The 15951-nt window shown below is 39.2% G+C and overlaps 2 protein-coding genes across 3 annotated transcripts in view; one reads left to right on the top strand and one right to left on the bottom strand.

Annotated features, from left to right (window-relative positions):
- kcnh1b (potassium voltage-gated channel, subfamily H (eag-related), member 1b) overlaps positions 1-5228 on the bottom strand; it is a 48458-nt gene extending 43230 nt beyond the window's left edge. The window contains exons 1-2 of one of the 2 annotated variants that reach the window (XM_063882844.1): positions 5043-5119; positions 4013-4039 (exon numbers count right to left, since the gene is read on the bottom strand). In XM_063882844.1, coding sequence (XP_063738914.1) covers positions 4013-4039; positions 5043-5115 — 100 coding nt within the window. In that variant the 5' untranslated portion in view covers positions 5116-5119. Of the gene's footprint in view, positions 1-4012; positions 4040-5042 lie in introns of both variants that reach the window. The other variant, XM_063882845.1, reaches the window with a different exon arrangement.
- Positions 5229-7872: 2644 nt separating this feature from the next.
- On the top strand, positions 7873-15635 carry rcor3 (REST corepressor 3). Its single transcript, XM_063882877.1, is given in 13 exon segments — positions 7873-8096; positions 8201-8257; positions 9272-9349; positions 9430-9482; positions 9989-10150; positions 10373-10460; positions 10463-10496; positions 10745-10823; positions 11123-11338; positions 12089-12166; positions 12324-12381; positions 12469-12713; positions 13178-15635. Coding segments are annotated over 13 exon segments (1665 nt in total). The 5' UTR covers positions 7873-7972; the 3' UTR covers positions 13571-15635.
- The last annotated feature ends 316 nt before the right edge of the window (positions 15636-15951 follow it).

Here is a 15951-nt window from a genome sequence, read left to right as displayed (position 1 = left end):
TTGGTTGGTGCAATTGTGATGTCTCTTTCTATCATTCCTGTCTTTGAGATGCATTTTAAAGTTCTGAACTTTTGCCTTTAAACACTTTTTATTGGTTCATGTGAAGCGGCTTCCAGAAGACATCATTATTTACCCAGATCGATTTAAGACACCTTTTTTAAACGTACCATATTAGTTAGTTTGGGGATTTTGGTTGCATAGATTTTGACGTATGAAAATAAATACAGGGTTCAAGTGAAAACAGGGGATGAGATGGGATGTCACATGTTGTGTTACTTAAAAGGAAAAGAACATGTGTTTTTAAAAGTCCACATTATTAGGCTATTTATTTCCCAAATCTTGAATTCAACATTGCTTGTTTTTCTCCCTTTTTCACAAGTGCAAGCCAACACATTTCTGCAGGTTTTTGATACAAATGCAGCCACGTAGAAGGAGATATGATGGATACTTTGGACCTTCACTATTGGGTTATAGTATAGTAAAGAAGGATTATATCACTCTGTTTTATTACGGTGCAAGTTTTATAGCAAGATATTGGCTTTTTGGCTATTTTACCTGCTTTTCTCTCAAAAGGTTGAGCTTTCTGTCCACAGCTTCTTACAATAACACAATTACTGACAGAAAAAGGTAATAAAATGTAATATATTTTGACGATATAGACTCTTATGTTATAAACCTGTGAACCTATCCTCTTCCTGTACACCACTTGGGTTGTGTTTTCCTATGTTTGCACTATAATATCCCAAAGACCATCACTTGCACATTCAGGTAAGATTCATGAATACTTCACACTAAAACGTACATGTTTCAAACGGATGCCTGGGCTCAATCCCAGCAGAGCGGGATGAGAGCTGGAGTGCAGCCTGCAGGCTTTAACGTTCTCCGAGGACTGTAACTACACGACTTCCCCCAATGCAAAATACAGGACACAAGTTCATGCTACCATCTTCAGGACGGAGATTTGTCGCGTCACGAAAAAAGTAAACCAAAATAACTTGATAATCTTATATTTAAAAAGTGAATATTAAAAGAAGGTAAAATCGCTAAATTGTCCGTTTAAAAAAATCTAAACAGATGTTTCTGAGTAGTGTAATGGACACTGCAGCCAGTCAGGCCCGCTAGCAGCTCTCCTGAGTTTAAGGCTTGAATTCCTGCTTTGTTATTTCATTAATTGCGGTGAAACGGGGTGAGCAGCATAGTGCAAAATGAATCCAATGTTCAGTCCCAGGTTATCGTTACACTGAATTAAACAGCAGCGTAATTGAGGCTAATCCAACATCCGTGGTCTGCTCCTCATTTAACTGCATGAGTTTAGCAGGAACAATAAGTCTGACAGACGGAGAAATGTTATATTTCTGTTTCCAGAGGGGTGTGAGTCTGTGTGTCTTCAGGATATCAACAGATTCAAAGTCTGTTTTCATCTTAAAGCAACTTCAGCCTGTCAACAGGCTCGCAGTCACAATGCTAACATGCTTTTACTATGTTATGATGCACATGCTAAGGACATCTGAGGTTGATGTCATTACTCTTAAGGATATTTGGTCATTAACTAAAGTATTGGACATGTTTAAGTCAGAGGACGTTTTTACAATTCATCCCGAGGAGAATATGACTTGAATACGACTGACAGAGAGAATCACATCGGGATGCCTGCCACTAGCAAAGATAAAAACACAACAGGCTATAAAATGTGCTTCTACATGATTAAAAAGGTTTATATACCGTGAAAACTCTGCAGTATTATCCTCCTTGATGGCCAGGTCAGGTTAGCATTGAATAGAGTGCTGCAAGGTGGACGTATTTCTGTACATCTGCCCGGACGCATGCATTTCACTGCATTTCTGATTATTGCAAAAACTGTCACTGTCAATATGAATTTATTTTACATGTAACTACCTTTCAGTTTTATTTGTAATTTTGAGATATTATATTTACTGTTTATGAGTTTTCTTCTACTCTTTTTTCGATTCCTCATCATTTCCAATACTTTGTTTTAATGCTTCTGGGACCAAACCCTTTACAAAATGTGGATCGATACTTCTTGAGCTTTACAAATGAACACTAAGATGCTAACATAAAGCTATATATTAAAACATTCCCAAGAACATCTGCAGTATATTTTAGCGACCGCCCTAATGTTAAAGATTCACTTGTAGAGTATTTAAGGACCGACCACCAACCCTATTTTTTTGGATCTGAAAATAATCCTATTCAAAGAACCCATTGACATTAAGACTAGGAAACAGGAAGTGAAGAAATGCTCGATCATTTCCGTGTTTTAGGACTCCTTCCTGCAGCACTGTATGCAGTTTAAACATCACCTAATGTGCTCTTGCCCTTTTTTTAATTGTCGTAGGTCTGCTACCCTGCCGACCGTGTCATTGAGGCCACTGATGAGGCTGCGATTTATTGTGCTGATGTCAGATCTAAACACGGCCTTAGAGCAGAGTCGCTTAACTTTAACTCTGTGGCCTAATGCGGAGTCAATGGGCTTTCACGGTGAAGATGAATACCAATCTCACACGTTGGATATTTGTAAATAAAACCATCAGTGTAATAGGGTCTACTGAGGTGGCAGTATTGGGTTCACCTCTATTATCTATTACAGGGGTGTCCAAACTTTTTTCACCGAGGGCCACATACAGTAAAATATACAGAGAGCTGGGCCCCTTATAGAGGTGAATACTGCCTCATAAGTTAAGTTATAAGTTAGCAAAACAAATCAAATGTAGCTGAATAATGCACGATACTTGAAAACGCTTTCAGAAAAAAACAGCCGACATCCCGTCTCTCTTTAGGGTTTCATTTATTTGTTGGCAGCTCATTCCTTAAAACAGAAGCCTCAGATAAGAGTAAATATGAAGGTTCAATTTCAAGCTGGTTATAGAAATAAGTTATTGGGATTTTTTTATCAACTAAGATTTGTTAGAAAATGTTTTACATTTCAAATGACTGAATTTATTTGAAAATTGGGCTCATTAATATATTTGAACATATATATTTGAGAAGTACAATATAAGACAAGCAGAAGTTTAATTTGTGGGCCGTATTGCATTATACTTTTAACATTTTGTAGAGGGCCGATTCTAAATGGCCGTAGTTTGGACACCCCTGATCTATTGCAATCGCGTTCTCTGTAATAAGTTCCACCTTTAAGAATGTTATACTTTATTAACACGTAGTTGGAGCTTCTGGCTGTTTATTATTTTCATATTAGCCGGGTTCCTCACAAAAAATAAGAAATTTGCTGCACGATAAATTATTTTTGGTAATCGCCGTGTTCAGATGTCTACCTGTGCGACAAACAGGTTGCAAAATACCCTTTTTTTTGTTAGTTGAAAGAAGGTCTGCAGAAAACTGCACTGTTGTTATAATTTCATTTGGGGTCTAATTGGGGAAAGAAGTTGTTTTTTTTTGTTTAACACTCAATTCTGGATTACTGAAGTCAGCAATAAGGCAGAACTGATCACTTTGATATCTGTAAATTAATCAGAAGTAATATCTTGTGAGAGAGAAACAAGGAACATTTGAGTGCACGTTATATTTTTATCAACCTTCACATGTTTTCCTTGTATGCTTACAGCCCTAAAGTCAGGCACATTTAAGGAAATACATTTGGTCATAAGCCAGGAAAAAGGGTTAGAGTTAGAGGTTTAACATTCAAGAGACTAAACAGTCAGGAAGAGAAATAAAATGGATGTGAACGTATGAATCACACAAAGGGCAAGAGGTTTAAAAGTGCACAGTCTGGGTTATACATTTAAAACGGAGCATAAACTAGTGTGTGTGTGTGTGTGTGTGTGTGTGTGTGTGTGTGTGTGTGTGTGTGTGTGTGTGTGTGTGTGTGTGTGTGTGTGCGTGTGTGTTATACAGTATATATTTACGGTGTATACTTTGTATATAATAAATATATACTGTATATATGTAATATATATGTGTATATATACATCACAGGTCAGCGGAAGGGGATGGATACATCTACACGACAGTATGTGGAAACTCTGGTCTGTACCTGTCTGTCTATGTGATAATGTCCAAACTGAAAAGTTGAAAAGATAAGTGGTTAACGGAGCAGACACAGATGAAACAGTGAGAACAGAACTGAAGCTGAAGATAAGGAGCCTGAAATAGAGCAAAGTTAGTTTTAAATATCATTGTTGCAGCTATACGAGTATCAATTTAATTTGAATACTAAAACATGTTGGATCCAGCAGTACTCCGTGACCTATTTGAGGAGTAGAGTTCCCATCATCTATTTCCTGCTGCTGAACGAACAGGTTCATGTTTATAATGACAGGAGAGAGTGTACACTTATACGTTTTTATAGCCTGTACTAACGTAACAGGCTTCAATTACATATCGATAACTCTATTGATATTTAGCTATTAATCACTTCATAAAATCATGCAACTCTTAATTTAATTGTTACTGAATCCCCCGTGTAGCTTTCTAGAAATTAGGGTTAATATGTGAACCGAAATATAAATTTGAAATAAAAATGGCTTTAAAATATGACAGTAGAATTTGGGATATGAAGCAGAATATAGGGAAGAACTGTTTATGTATTTGTTTGAATGTAAACCTCGATGTCATATATGAAAACAGATTAAAGGGTAGCCAATTATTCTTAACTGTTGTAATATCACTTCTAAGAATTAAGGTATGCATGTGCTAGTTTTTGCATATTCAGTATTTCGGTTTACATACACAAATAAGGTATCTCTGTTACTCTTAAAAACATAAAAATGTACATGAGATGTGGAAATGAAAACGGGTGATGTACATTTTATATGACGGTACATTCTGAGCAGCTGTAATAAAGACAAACACCTTTACATTAAGTGACGGTAACTACAGCTTAATGATGTTAGCTTACGGTGAAGGTAACTACCTGGACACATGCAACATTCGGGACTGTGAAGAGCCAATCAGAGATGAGCAGTCTGATGATGAACCAACCGCACACCACCACGAGACATTCCACACAACAATCACGTTATCACCGTTTGAACAAATGGAAACGGACAGAACCGGAACCTTACCGTTGGACCGGCGGACGATGTTCTCCAGGAACGTGTTCTGAGGGGCCACGAGACCCCGCCGTCCTCCCGCCATGCTGCTTCCCGCCGCTTCACATCTCTGAGATGCTGCACGAGCCCCGCGCGCTGTGGAGTAGGTGGCTTGCTCTCTCACTCACGCGCTCTCTCTCTCTCTCTGTCTCGGCAGGCTTGTTATTGGCAGATGGTTGCAGCACGAGCCACAGTGAGGGAGTGAAGAGGGAAGAGAGAGACAGGGAGGGAGAGGGAGGGAGAGACAGGTAGATAAAGGGAGGGAGACAGGTAGATAAAGGGAGGGAGAAAGATAGAAGAAAATACAAGTGCATACATCATAGTCAAATTATGAAAGGGTTATGCCACCCACATTTCTAAAAACATATTTGAATATTGACTAGGAAACATGTTTTTGTTTTCCTATCATGGAGTGACACCAAAGTGCCTACTGACCATGTTTAAAATGTGTGTGAAGTGAAAAAGTTAGGACTACTCGGCTCGATTAGAGTCAATATGTTGCAGTTGCTAATGTCCTCCAAAGAGGGAGGACTTGCTGTTGATGACGTCCCATTCCCTATTCACAGGAAGGCGGCCATCTTTGAAGCATACCAGGGCATACCACTGAAAAAACAATGTGGCAGTCAAAAAACTGTTAACCCTTTATATTTAGCATTATTAAACATGGTTGGAAAGCACTGTTTGTGGTTGTCTGTCTCATTTGTAATCACAACCACTGAAAAAACAAACCGGAAAAAGGCCATGGGGTTGAGGTTCCTTTATTTACGCTATGGAAACTTTAAGAAGAAAGAGAACAGTTAGTCAACATCATCAAGAGAAGCAGGTCGGTTTGGTTGGCAGCGAACTACAGACCGTTTAGACTCAAAAAGAGTTGCTGAACTACAATAACACAAACCACTGCAGAGGGATCAAGATGTGTTGTTAGCACTCAGTTAGCATAACATTAGTTACCTTCGTCTGAATGATTGTTTAGCTGTCATTGGGCCTGTAGATTTGAAGGTCATTTACCCATCCATTTGTAAATTAAGTTGGCCTCCAAAGGTTCAACATTTTAAATCAGGTGTAGGCACTATCTCCAAGCACATGAGAGGCGCCGGCATCAGTAACACAAATCGGTGGCAAGTTGTTTAGGTACTTTGACCACTCTTTTCTTTATTGATTAATTAAAAAATAACCGTCCTTTGGCTCTGTTAAACAACTTCTCTAAGGGTATTTATATGTTGCACATGCTTTGTTCATTTAGGATGGACAACAGCTCAAAGATGACCGGTAAAAGCTGATAGATATTGACCATTATTGTCAGTAGAAAAGGCTCCAAAGTGATGTTAGAATTCCATATTTTCGGTTATCATATAGAGATGATATGGTGTCACAGTGAGGGGGGGCTAACTCTGGTGTGTTGTGTAACGTAACACTATGTCAGATGGTAGTCATCAGAAGTAGTTGCAGAAAAGTTGTCGGCATGCTGTGTTGTATTAGTGTGCGTAAATGAAGGAAGAATACACACACACACACACACACACACACACACACACACACACACACACACACACACACACACACACACACACACACACACACACACACACACACACACACACACACACACAGGTAAAGAGAAGTAATAAAATAAAGTGAAACATCATCACAGCTCCAGATTTCTGGACACGGGACCTTTGGACTTAAGTGGTGTTCTGGCCGACACACCGGGATGAACCAAGTGATAAAACAAAGACCTAGTGCCAACACGGAGTTACCTTTAACTCTCCACTTGTCGCTGCAACAGACGCTATCCTTTTTGCACTTAACAAAGTCAATAATTCAAATTATTATTCTACTCCACTAAATACTGAGATTAAATATAGAATATTTCAAATGTAATATTCAAATGAATGTTTAAAAAAAACTTTGCAGACAATAAATTTAACATTTTCTTTTATTTTTGTGTAATTTGTTTCTACGTTTTTGAAACTATTTTATATCTTTTGTTATTATTCATCAACTACCTGCACACCAGAAGTAGTTTGGTAATGTTGAACGGGTCTTTATATTCACCCCCTTATATTTAAAATCCTGTGAAAAGAGATTTGAAATGAAAAATAGTTTGAAATCTGTTCCCTGGCAGTATAAGTGTCTGCACGAGTTTAGTGTTAAATCCAATTGAAGGTTTTTTGCTGCTGATAGTTGAACGGCGTCGCCCCCTGTTGGACGTTAAGCGTCAATGCAGGGACATCGACTGATAAACAAGCAGAAAAACAAACAAATAAAACACGCTGAATTATCAACATTCAACCAGTTTTACTCCACACAATGTTATAATGTCAGCATCTTAAATTTGAAAAAAAATCAGACATGTAGAACCTTTGAAATGGTGCTGTGTAGAGTTAAATACATGTGTAAAATGTATGATTTCCACATATTTCAGACTCGCTTTAGATTTGACTTATTTTGATTGAAACTTTCTAACTGTTAAATTTAAGTTTTAAATTGGAACTTGGTTTTAATTTTTATTTCAGTTCATTAGTTTGTGATGGCGGAAGGATCTGCTGTCAGACACCGCAGCAGCTGGGGTCACACTGCTGCTTGACGGTGCGTAAAAAGCCTTCCGCTGCGGTGGTAAGACCCCACACAGCCACCACTTTTAACGGGACCAAAACGTCGTTAAACAAACCAGTTTACACATTTAAGTTATTTAACATTTAGACGAGACTTTTTTTGTCACCCGTGAGTTCTAAAAGGCATGAAATGACTTTATGTAAGGCGGTGAAAGCGAGAAGATGCCTCGACAGCGACAAAGACGAAGCTGCGGCCGCCGAGGGAACTGCAGCAGAAAAACGTCCAGGTCCTGCTGACATTTTATACCCAGACACAGAGGCTCTAAAACGGTCAATTTGATCGTTAAAATGCCGGGAATGATGGATAAAGGCTCGGAGTATTTAGGGAAAGGTCGATCAAACGGCACCAAGAGTCCGTCCAACGCTTCAAATGGACATTTTTCTGACGAAAGTGGCAGCGACGACGAACACGGTGAGTAGAGCCTCGAACACCCTCTTGTCGCTCCGTAATATGTGCGCGTTTTGCACATAAAAATAAAAATAAAAATATTTAAATGAGGATTTTTGTTTCTCCAGATGTGGGGATGCGGGTTGGAGCCGATTATCAGGCCAACATTCCCGAGTTTGAGCCCGGTGAGTTTTTTTTACTGTTTTCAACCTGAGTGACGGACGGTGGTAGCCTCGAACACAGCCTTTAACTACACGCACACACATACACACAAATAGACACAGCTTCATGCGTGTGTTGGTGCGTTTCAAAGCGGTTAAAAACACTTAAAATCAGCTGTTTGTTCATTAAATCAGTGTTATTAAACTGTACCGAGGCTATACCGCAACTTCTCACTGACAACTTGTGACAACATTTGTGATCATTGATGCTTGATGGAGCTGGTTTGTTTACATTGGTGTTCCTTATTTTCCCACCAGATATACTTAATATAATGTGTGGCAGAGTGAGAGGAAAGTGCATCGGGTAGAATATAACACAAACAATAATAATAAACAATAAAACTGTATATGGTCCAAGATTTGCATTTCAGAACTGACTCCCATTATAATAAAGTATTTTCCTCCTATATATTTGTTTTGAATTAAACTTCTTTAGGAGTCAACACAGATATTGAACATTTTTAATGTAAATACCAACATTGATATACGAGTGTTAGAAATAATAAGAAGAATCTCTTCATGTTTAACAATTGTGACATTTTACATGCAACAGTGTAATGTTTGGGTTGGTTAACAGTGTCAAAATAAGCCTGTCAATGTTCTACACATGAGGTGTATTTGTTTGTATAACTTGCTTAAAGCATAGTCAATATTTATTTACTATATTATTTCTAATAAAAACGTATTATATTATTAAAGTTGGTCCACATTTGTAGCAGGAGCGATATTATACAGCAATATATTTAGACATTCAGTATAGTTCAAACCCCTGTCCAAAAACCCCAGTCAAAAACCATGGATACTACATTTCCCACAATGCAACACGTTGTTGTTTTCAAACATTTGGACTGCTCGATCCAAAGCTGAAAAATATATTTTACAAGGTGTTCACTAGAAGAGTGGTGATGAGTAAACAGAACTTACAGTTAGAGTTTTGACCCATTAAAGGTTGAAATGAGTGTGATGTTGTTTGTACAGGTTCTACTAAGTACACGGATAAAGACAGCGGCGGGATGCTGGTTTGGTCTCCATATCACACCATCGTTGACTCCAAATGTAAGTCAACTTTTCTGTGTTTTACAGTCCTCTATCAGGTCCTCCGATCAGACTCTAACGGTGTGTGTTTTCCTCTGCAGTGGATGAATACATCGCTTTAGCTAAAGAGAAACATGGATACAACGTGGAGCAGGTGAGAGCCCACACACTAAAGCCTCATTTTTAACTATCCTGTGTGAGTTAAATAGTTGAGATATGAACAGTATTGTGGAGTTTGTCTTTTAATTAAGAAATTTGGAGCTAAATTAAAAAAATATATTGAAGAAAGGCAATCTTAAAATGATATTTCCCCCTAATGATACCACTCAATATATTATAATACAATCGTACTGAAACACAATAATATTTAATTATTGCAAAGTGTTATGAAATATCAACCAATGGTGAAACGATAAACTACATTTAAATTTACTATGAGTTATGAGTTTAATGGTTCTTTTAATTCACATTCAGCCATCGTCTCCCTGTTAAAGAGCAATTCATTTGATCCTGAAGCTCTCTGTGAAGCCGCTCTGAACATACATCATTGATAATCTCTCTGACGTTTAATAAGAACTGTTATATTGGGCTAGATTTGTACAGCTGTGATGGTTTGCAGAGACGTTCGGGTGTATTAATGTGTATTCATTGTGTGTTCAGGCACTCGGGATGCTCTTCTGGCACAAACACAACATAGAGAAGTCTCTGGCCGACCTGCCCAACTTCACCCCGTTTCCAGACGAGTGGACGGTGGAGGACAAGGTTCTGTTCGAGCAGGCCTTCAGCTTCCACGGGAAGAGCTTCCATCGCATCCAGCAGATGGTAAGCACTTTTTCTGAAGTGCAGAGTTGTTACCAGAGTTTCCAAAAATGTGTTGCAGAAGATTTCAATGTCCCCAACAAATGGGAGAAATTCCAGTCAAATATTACCTGTGTTTACTTTTGAGCTTAAAGTAGACTCAAACTGATCTGAAGAGAAAAACCTCCTTAGATTTCACATTAGCGGAGATTTGATGAGTGATACATTTGATCATGTTTCCTTCAGTTACCGGATAAATCCATCTCCAGTCTGGTGAAGTATTACTACTCCTGGAAGAAGACTCGCTCCAGAACCAGTCTGATGGACCGGCAGGCTCGAAACTGGCCAACAGGAGCAACCAGGACGACAGGTACGCCCCGCTGTCAGTGCTGATTTTTTTATTCAAATGTTATAAAATTACGTTTTGATGCTCCAGGTCTATTTGTATAAAGGTGAAATTCTTGCCATTGACACAATTCGGTGATTTCATGAACATTTAATTTATGATCAAACAGATTTTTTTTTAGACGATGGTTTTTATTCAAACTGTAGTTTTAGTATTTGTTTGTCATATCTTGTGTTTCCTGTCTTCTTGTGTACTTGTTGTTGTAACCGTAGTGATGAGGAGATGGAGGAGGCCGCTCCCATCGAAGCCAACGACAGCGACTACGACCCCAACAAGGAAACCAAGAAAGAGGTACGTGGACACACCTGAGCTGCTGTTGCCATGACAAAACACACCTGGCAAACTAATTACAAGAACTTCTCGTTAAAATCTCTGGAAAGTATGATGGGACTTTAAAACATTCCTCGTATATTTCCTTAATCTAGGAAAAGTACCCTAAAATAGTCCTTTAGTAACCAAACGGGAAGGATAAGATTACCTACTCTGTTATTTTTAACCACCGAATATTTAGGTTATTATTTGTAACTGATAATCTTTTACAACATTGTGTCTGTGCAGTTTAATTGAGCAGCGCTGTGTTCCCCCTGCAGAACCAGGTGGAGCCGGTGGTGCCGGGCTCTAAGGTGGCGTTGGGTCGGCGGGAGCATCAGACCCTGCAGCACCGACACCACCAACGCTCTCGCTGCCGCCCCCCAAAAGGCATGTACCTGACCCAGGATGACGTGGTGGCCGTGTCCTGCAGCGCCTCCGCCGCAAACACCCTCCTCCGACAGCTGGACATGGAGCTGGTGTCCCTAAAGAGACAGGTAGGAGGCGCCCAATACTCCTGCTCCTACTCAGGGATCTGGGACAAATTAATATATTTTTAACCAGCTTAGATCCAGTGCGGCTTACTTTGACAATAGGCTGTTTTTGAGATTATGTTTGTTGACTTATCCGCAGATACAGTTTTCCCAGTCAACGTGGGATTGTACTTGTTGTCTTTATCTTTCTGAAAGCATATTAATACACTTTGGCCCAGGTTGCTTAAGATAAGGAGTTTAAAAAGCTCTGTCTCATCTCCTGAGAGGAACTTAAAATAACTTCACTAAAGACAAAAACTAAAAAAGAACCCCATAAACATCTGAAAATGGTTATCAGTAGCCTGCTGCTGCCCATGAGGAGCAATAGTGTTAAGACAGTTGTGTTGACAGAGTTACTCACCAGACAGTCAGAGATCATCACAGGAAACATGTCTGCTGCTTGATTCTTTAAATAAAACTCAAGCAGTGAACCTGTTAGCTCAATATGTTGGAGCACAGGGGAAAGACCCCAGGCATGTCCCTCCCAGAGTCGTCCTGTGCAGTGCCTGTATGTTATTGTATACTGCCCCCTACTGGTTTTACCTGCAGGTATCAATACACTGTAAAACAGGTTAAAGAGAAGAAAGTTTAATAAAAGGCATTCAAATTATATTTAAAGGGACTTAAAGCTACACGTCAAAGCAGAGAAGCAGTGAGAGTCAAATGTGTGAGTTGTGTTGAAGCTCTGCTGATTGTTTCTGTCTGGTTTTCCAGGTGCAGAACGCGAAACAGATGAACAGCGGCCTGAAACACATGTTGGAGACTGGGATTGAAGACTGCAAACTGGCTGAGGTAGATTGACACTACCAAACTTTAAACACATTGGTTTCTCTATTGATAAAAAAATATATATATGAATGAAATCTGTTATTCCTCTGTGGTTGTGCATGACCAAGCTGTCCCAAGCTTCCCCTGCACAGTGGATAACTGTCAGTGGTTGTTTTTCCAGGGTAACCAGAAAATAAACGCCCGCTGGACCACAGATGAGCAGCTACTGGCTGTTCAAGGTGAGTTTTTTCCCAGGTTACTGTTAGAAAAGGTTTTAAAAGGAGCTTGAAAAGTGCATTACAACCTACAACCCATCTGTTCTTCAGGTGTGAGGAAATACGGGAAAGACTTCCAGGCCATCGCTGACGTCATCGGTAACAAGACGGTGGGCCAGGTGAAGAACTTCTTTGTGAACTACCGGCGGAGGTTCAACCTGGACGAGGTGCTACAGGAGTGGGAGGCCGAGCAGGGAACGCAAGCTCCCAACGGAGACAGCGCCACCTCTGGAGAGGAGGGGAAGACAAGCCCCACCACCCCGTCAGGGAAGAGCACAGACGAGGAAGATGAAGAAGTGAGAGGAGGTTTTAAACGATATACGTGCATGCACCACAATCCATCTTTACCTCCAGGTTTCACTTCATATTTATGAAAACGAACCTCTGGAGAGATTATTACTGCAGTCAACATTACATCTAATTCCTTTTTTCATTTTCCTGTGATGTTGATAATAACCATCAAAAAAGTCTCTTAATTCCCATCATGCATTTCACCATGCTCATGTTTTTATTTTGTTTTCTGGCCGTGAAATCATGCATGAGCAAATTACTGGACAAATCAACCAGAAACCCTGCAAGCAAGATCCCTCTTTGAAATCAAAAACATTGTTTTAACTGAGGCAAAACTACACACACCTCTTTGGGCAATGAGAGAGTACGTTTGGAGGGGTTAAAACAAGCAGATATTTTTTAAAGTATTTATTTGTGTGACGCAGACTCACAACGAGGTAATTATAACCCCGCCCTCTTTTCTCTTCAGGGTCAGGTGACCTCCTCAGGTGCGTCTCTTGCTGCCTCCTCTTCCTCCTCAGCTCAGATACCAGTGACGTCCACCTCCTCCTCCTCCTCCTCTTCCTCCCTCCACCAGCCTCCGCCCCTCCTGAGACCCTCCCTCCCCGCCACACCCTCCCTGCACCGCCAGCCCCCGCCCCTCCAACAACAGGCTCGATTCCTGCAGCCTCGACCGACACTGCAGCAGCCTCCTCCTCTAATCCGCCCGTCCAACCCTCTTCCTCCTCGTCTCAACCCACGTCCTCCGGCTCCCATGACCCTCGGCGGCATCAACCCCGGGGGGTCGGGTCCGAGCTCCGCACAGCAGCCCCCTGGCCTGGCCGTCCACCAATCAGAGGCCTCATCTTCTTCCCTCCACTGACGATTTATCAGTTACAGGCGACTGTGTGTGAATGTGTGTGAATGTTAGCAAAAAGTTGATGAATGAATGACTTGTAGTTTGTAAAGCGCTTTGATGGGTTGTGAAGACCGGATAAAGCGCGATATAAGTACAGTCCATTTAACATTTCTGTTAAAGACACTGAGGGAAGAAAATGTTAAATCTGAAGCTGCTGCTTTCAGGTCCTGTGGGAAATCTTGAGTCTTCAGAACAATAAGAGAGTTTTTTTCAGGCTTTAACTCGTAAAGGTGACACATTAACTAAGGGTGTTAAAGTCACAAACCTCGGTTTTTGAGCCACATGTATCTGTTCATACCTCAACTTTTTTTTGATGTGCGTGTTCCTTAGCTGGGAGGAGAAAAAGTAAGGGTGGGGGGTAAAGAGATAGTATTCTGGGTTTTATTAAATCATCTTCAAGATCAACTTAAAAACACTGAGGAAGATAAACTTTATATATAAACTTAAATAAATAATAAAGACCAGTCTACACAAAGCTGTCTGTTAGTTAACCTACAATATAATGCAGTCTCAGGTTTATTAGCAGACGTACTGAGAGCTGTGCCTTGTAAAATAACTACTTCTAAACAACCATTTACAGAAAAAAAGAGTGTAATTATTAGAAGAACAGTATTTTAGGTCAGTTTTATCTTTCTTATAGGACTTACACAAAGCCGGCCTGCTGTTAGATAGACTCTTGGTTCTGAAATGTGTGTTTAGTAAAAGACTTTTGACTAAAATTCTTAAAATCTTTAGAATTTTGTGTCACAATAAATGTGACCTTTTCATTCACTACACATGTGGCGTCCCACAGGGTTCAATCCTGGGTCCCCTCATTTTTCTCTTGTATGTCTTCACTTGGACCAGTAAAACATTTCAAATTGAGATATTTATCCATCAGCTCTAATCGGTAGCAGAGTAGATACTTAAAGCTTGATGTTGTAGTATTTCTAAAGCTAAGTAATCAGAAAGTCTGAATTAACTTTAGTTTAGGAACCTGAATCAGTGGCATTTCTTACATTAAGAAACTCAACATTGTTATTCATTTATTTATGTATCCTCCAAAACGTCTCGTGTTTTCCAACGGGCTTTATGATCTTCAATCCATTGGATTTTAAAGATTAAATTAGGAAAAACTTGGGGCTCCGGTTTTAAAGAATCAGTATGGTGTATTTTTCCTTCTGTCATCAAATATCATGTTTAGACTCAAACCAAGAATGTGTTAGTCTGCCTCTAAATACTGTTTTACTTCCAGTTTGTGGCTCTCAGCTACATCATACAGCTAAATATCTAAAGTGTCATGTTTTTGACAAACAAAGGGGAGGAAAAGGTGTGTTTGCAGGGGATATTTCAGATGTGGTACAACATAATACTATTTTATTACTGTTGGTTTGAGTCAAAGCAACATGAAACATAACCATCATTATTATTATTATTATTATTATTATCATTATTATTATTATTATTATTATTATTATTATTATCATTATCCGTGGTCACTGGTGGAAAATAACCACGGACTGAAGGCCTCAGTGTTGTGTACATTACATTAGCATTAGACATCTACATGTACAGTTTGGTTTCTATTTTAATCATTTCTAACCTACTGTCCATCCAATCCGCTGTTTCTAATTGTTAACTTATGTATTTGATTCAATGCTTTTTTGAACACTAAAGCCTCCCCCCTTCAGTCCAGAAAAGTCTCCTTCAGCCGAATGAAAACGCTCCTCACTGTTGGTCTAATTGTTCTCAGAGTAGCCGTTTGTTTTTCCGACATGTTGTTAATATTTTTTAATCCTAAATGTCATCTGAGCTCCAGATGTGCTGTCTTTCTGTCCTTTCATTATTTATTCTTCTTCCTGGTGCTAGCAGTTTGGACTTGGTGTAAAATATCATTGTGAAAGTGCTCTTAATGCTTTTTGGACAAACACATTAAATGTATTTGGAGTCATAGAGTCATACAAAGAGTCCTTTGTGTTTCAGTAGCACTTGTAAAATATTGCTGTTAACATAAAGCTGCTGAGACGTCCCATTAAAAACATGATTTGTACCATTTTGCTGTTTCTATTTTCTATATCTACACAATGCTTTTTCTTTCTCCCTCAATTTTAAAAGCCATTGCAATGTGTGAGATACATAATCACTTTATCCCGTTTTTTTTACGTAAAAAGGAAAATGACATGTATACGATATAACCAAATGTAGGTTATTTGTAAAAAAAAAATACAGACATAAAATTATTAACATTATAAGGATTAATCCACTTAAATATATTCCAGTAAAATAGTAATAGTGACATCAAAAACCATTAAGAAAGAAGGTATGTACCATATCAATCACATATTCATTATTATTATTATATTTAA

Source organism: Eleginops maclovinus, chromosome 5 (genome assembly GCF_036324505.1).
Source record: "Eleginops maclovinus isolate JMC-PN-2008 ecotype Puerto Natales chromosome 5, JC_Emac_rtc_rv5, whole genome shotgun sequence".
In the NCBI taxonomy this organism is placed as follows: domain Eukaryota; kingdom Metazoa; phylum Chordata; class Actinopteri; order Perciformes; family Eleginopidae; genus Eleginops; species Eleginops maclovinus.
This window is presented reverse-complemented; position numbering and strand designations above follow the sequence as displayed.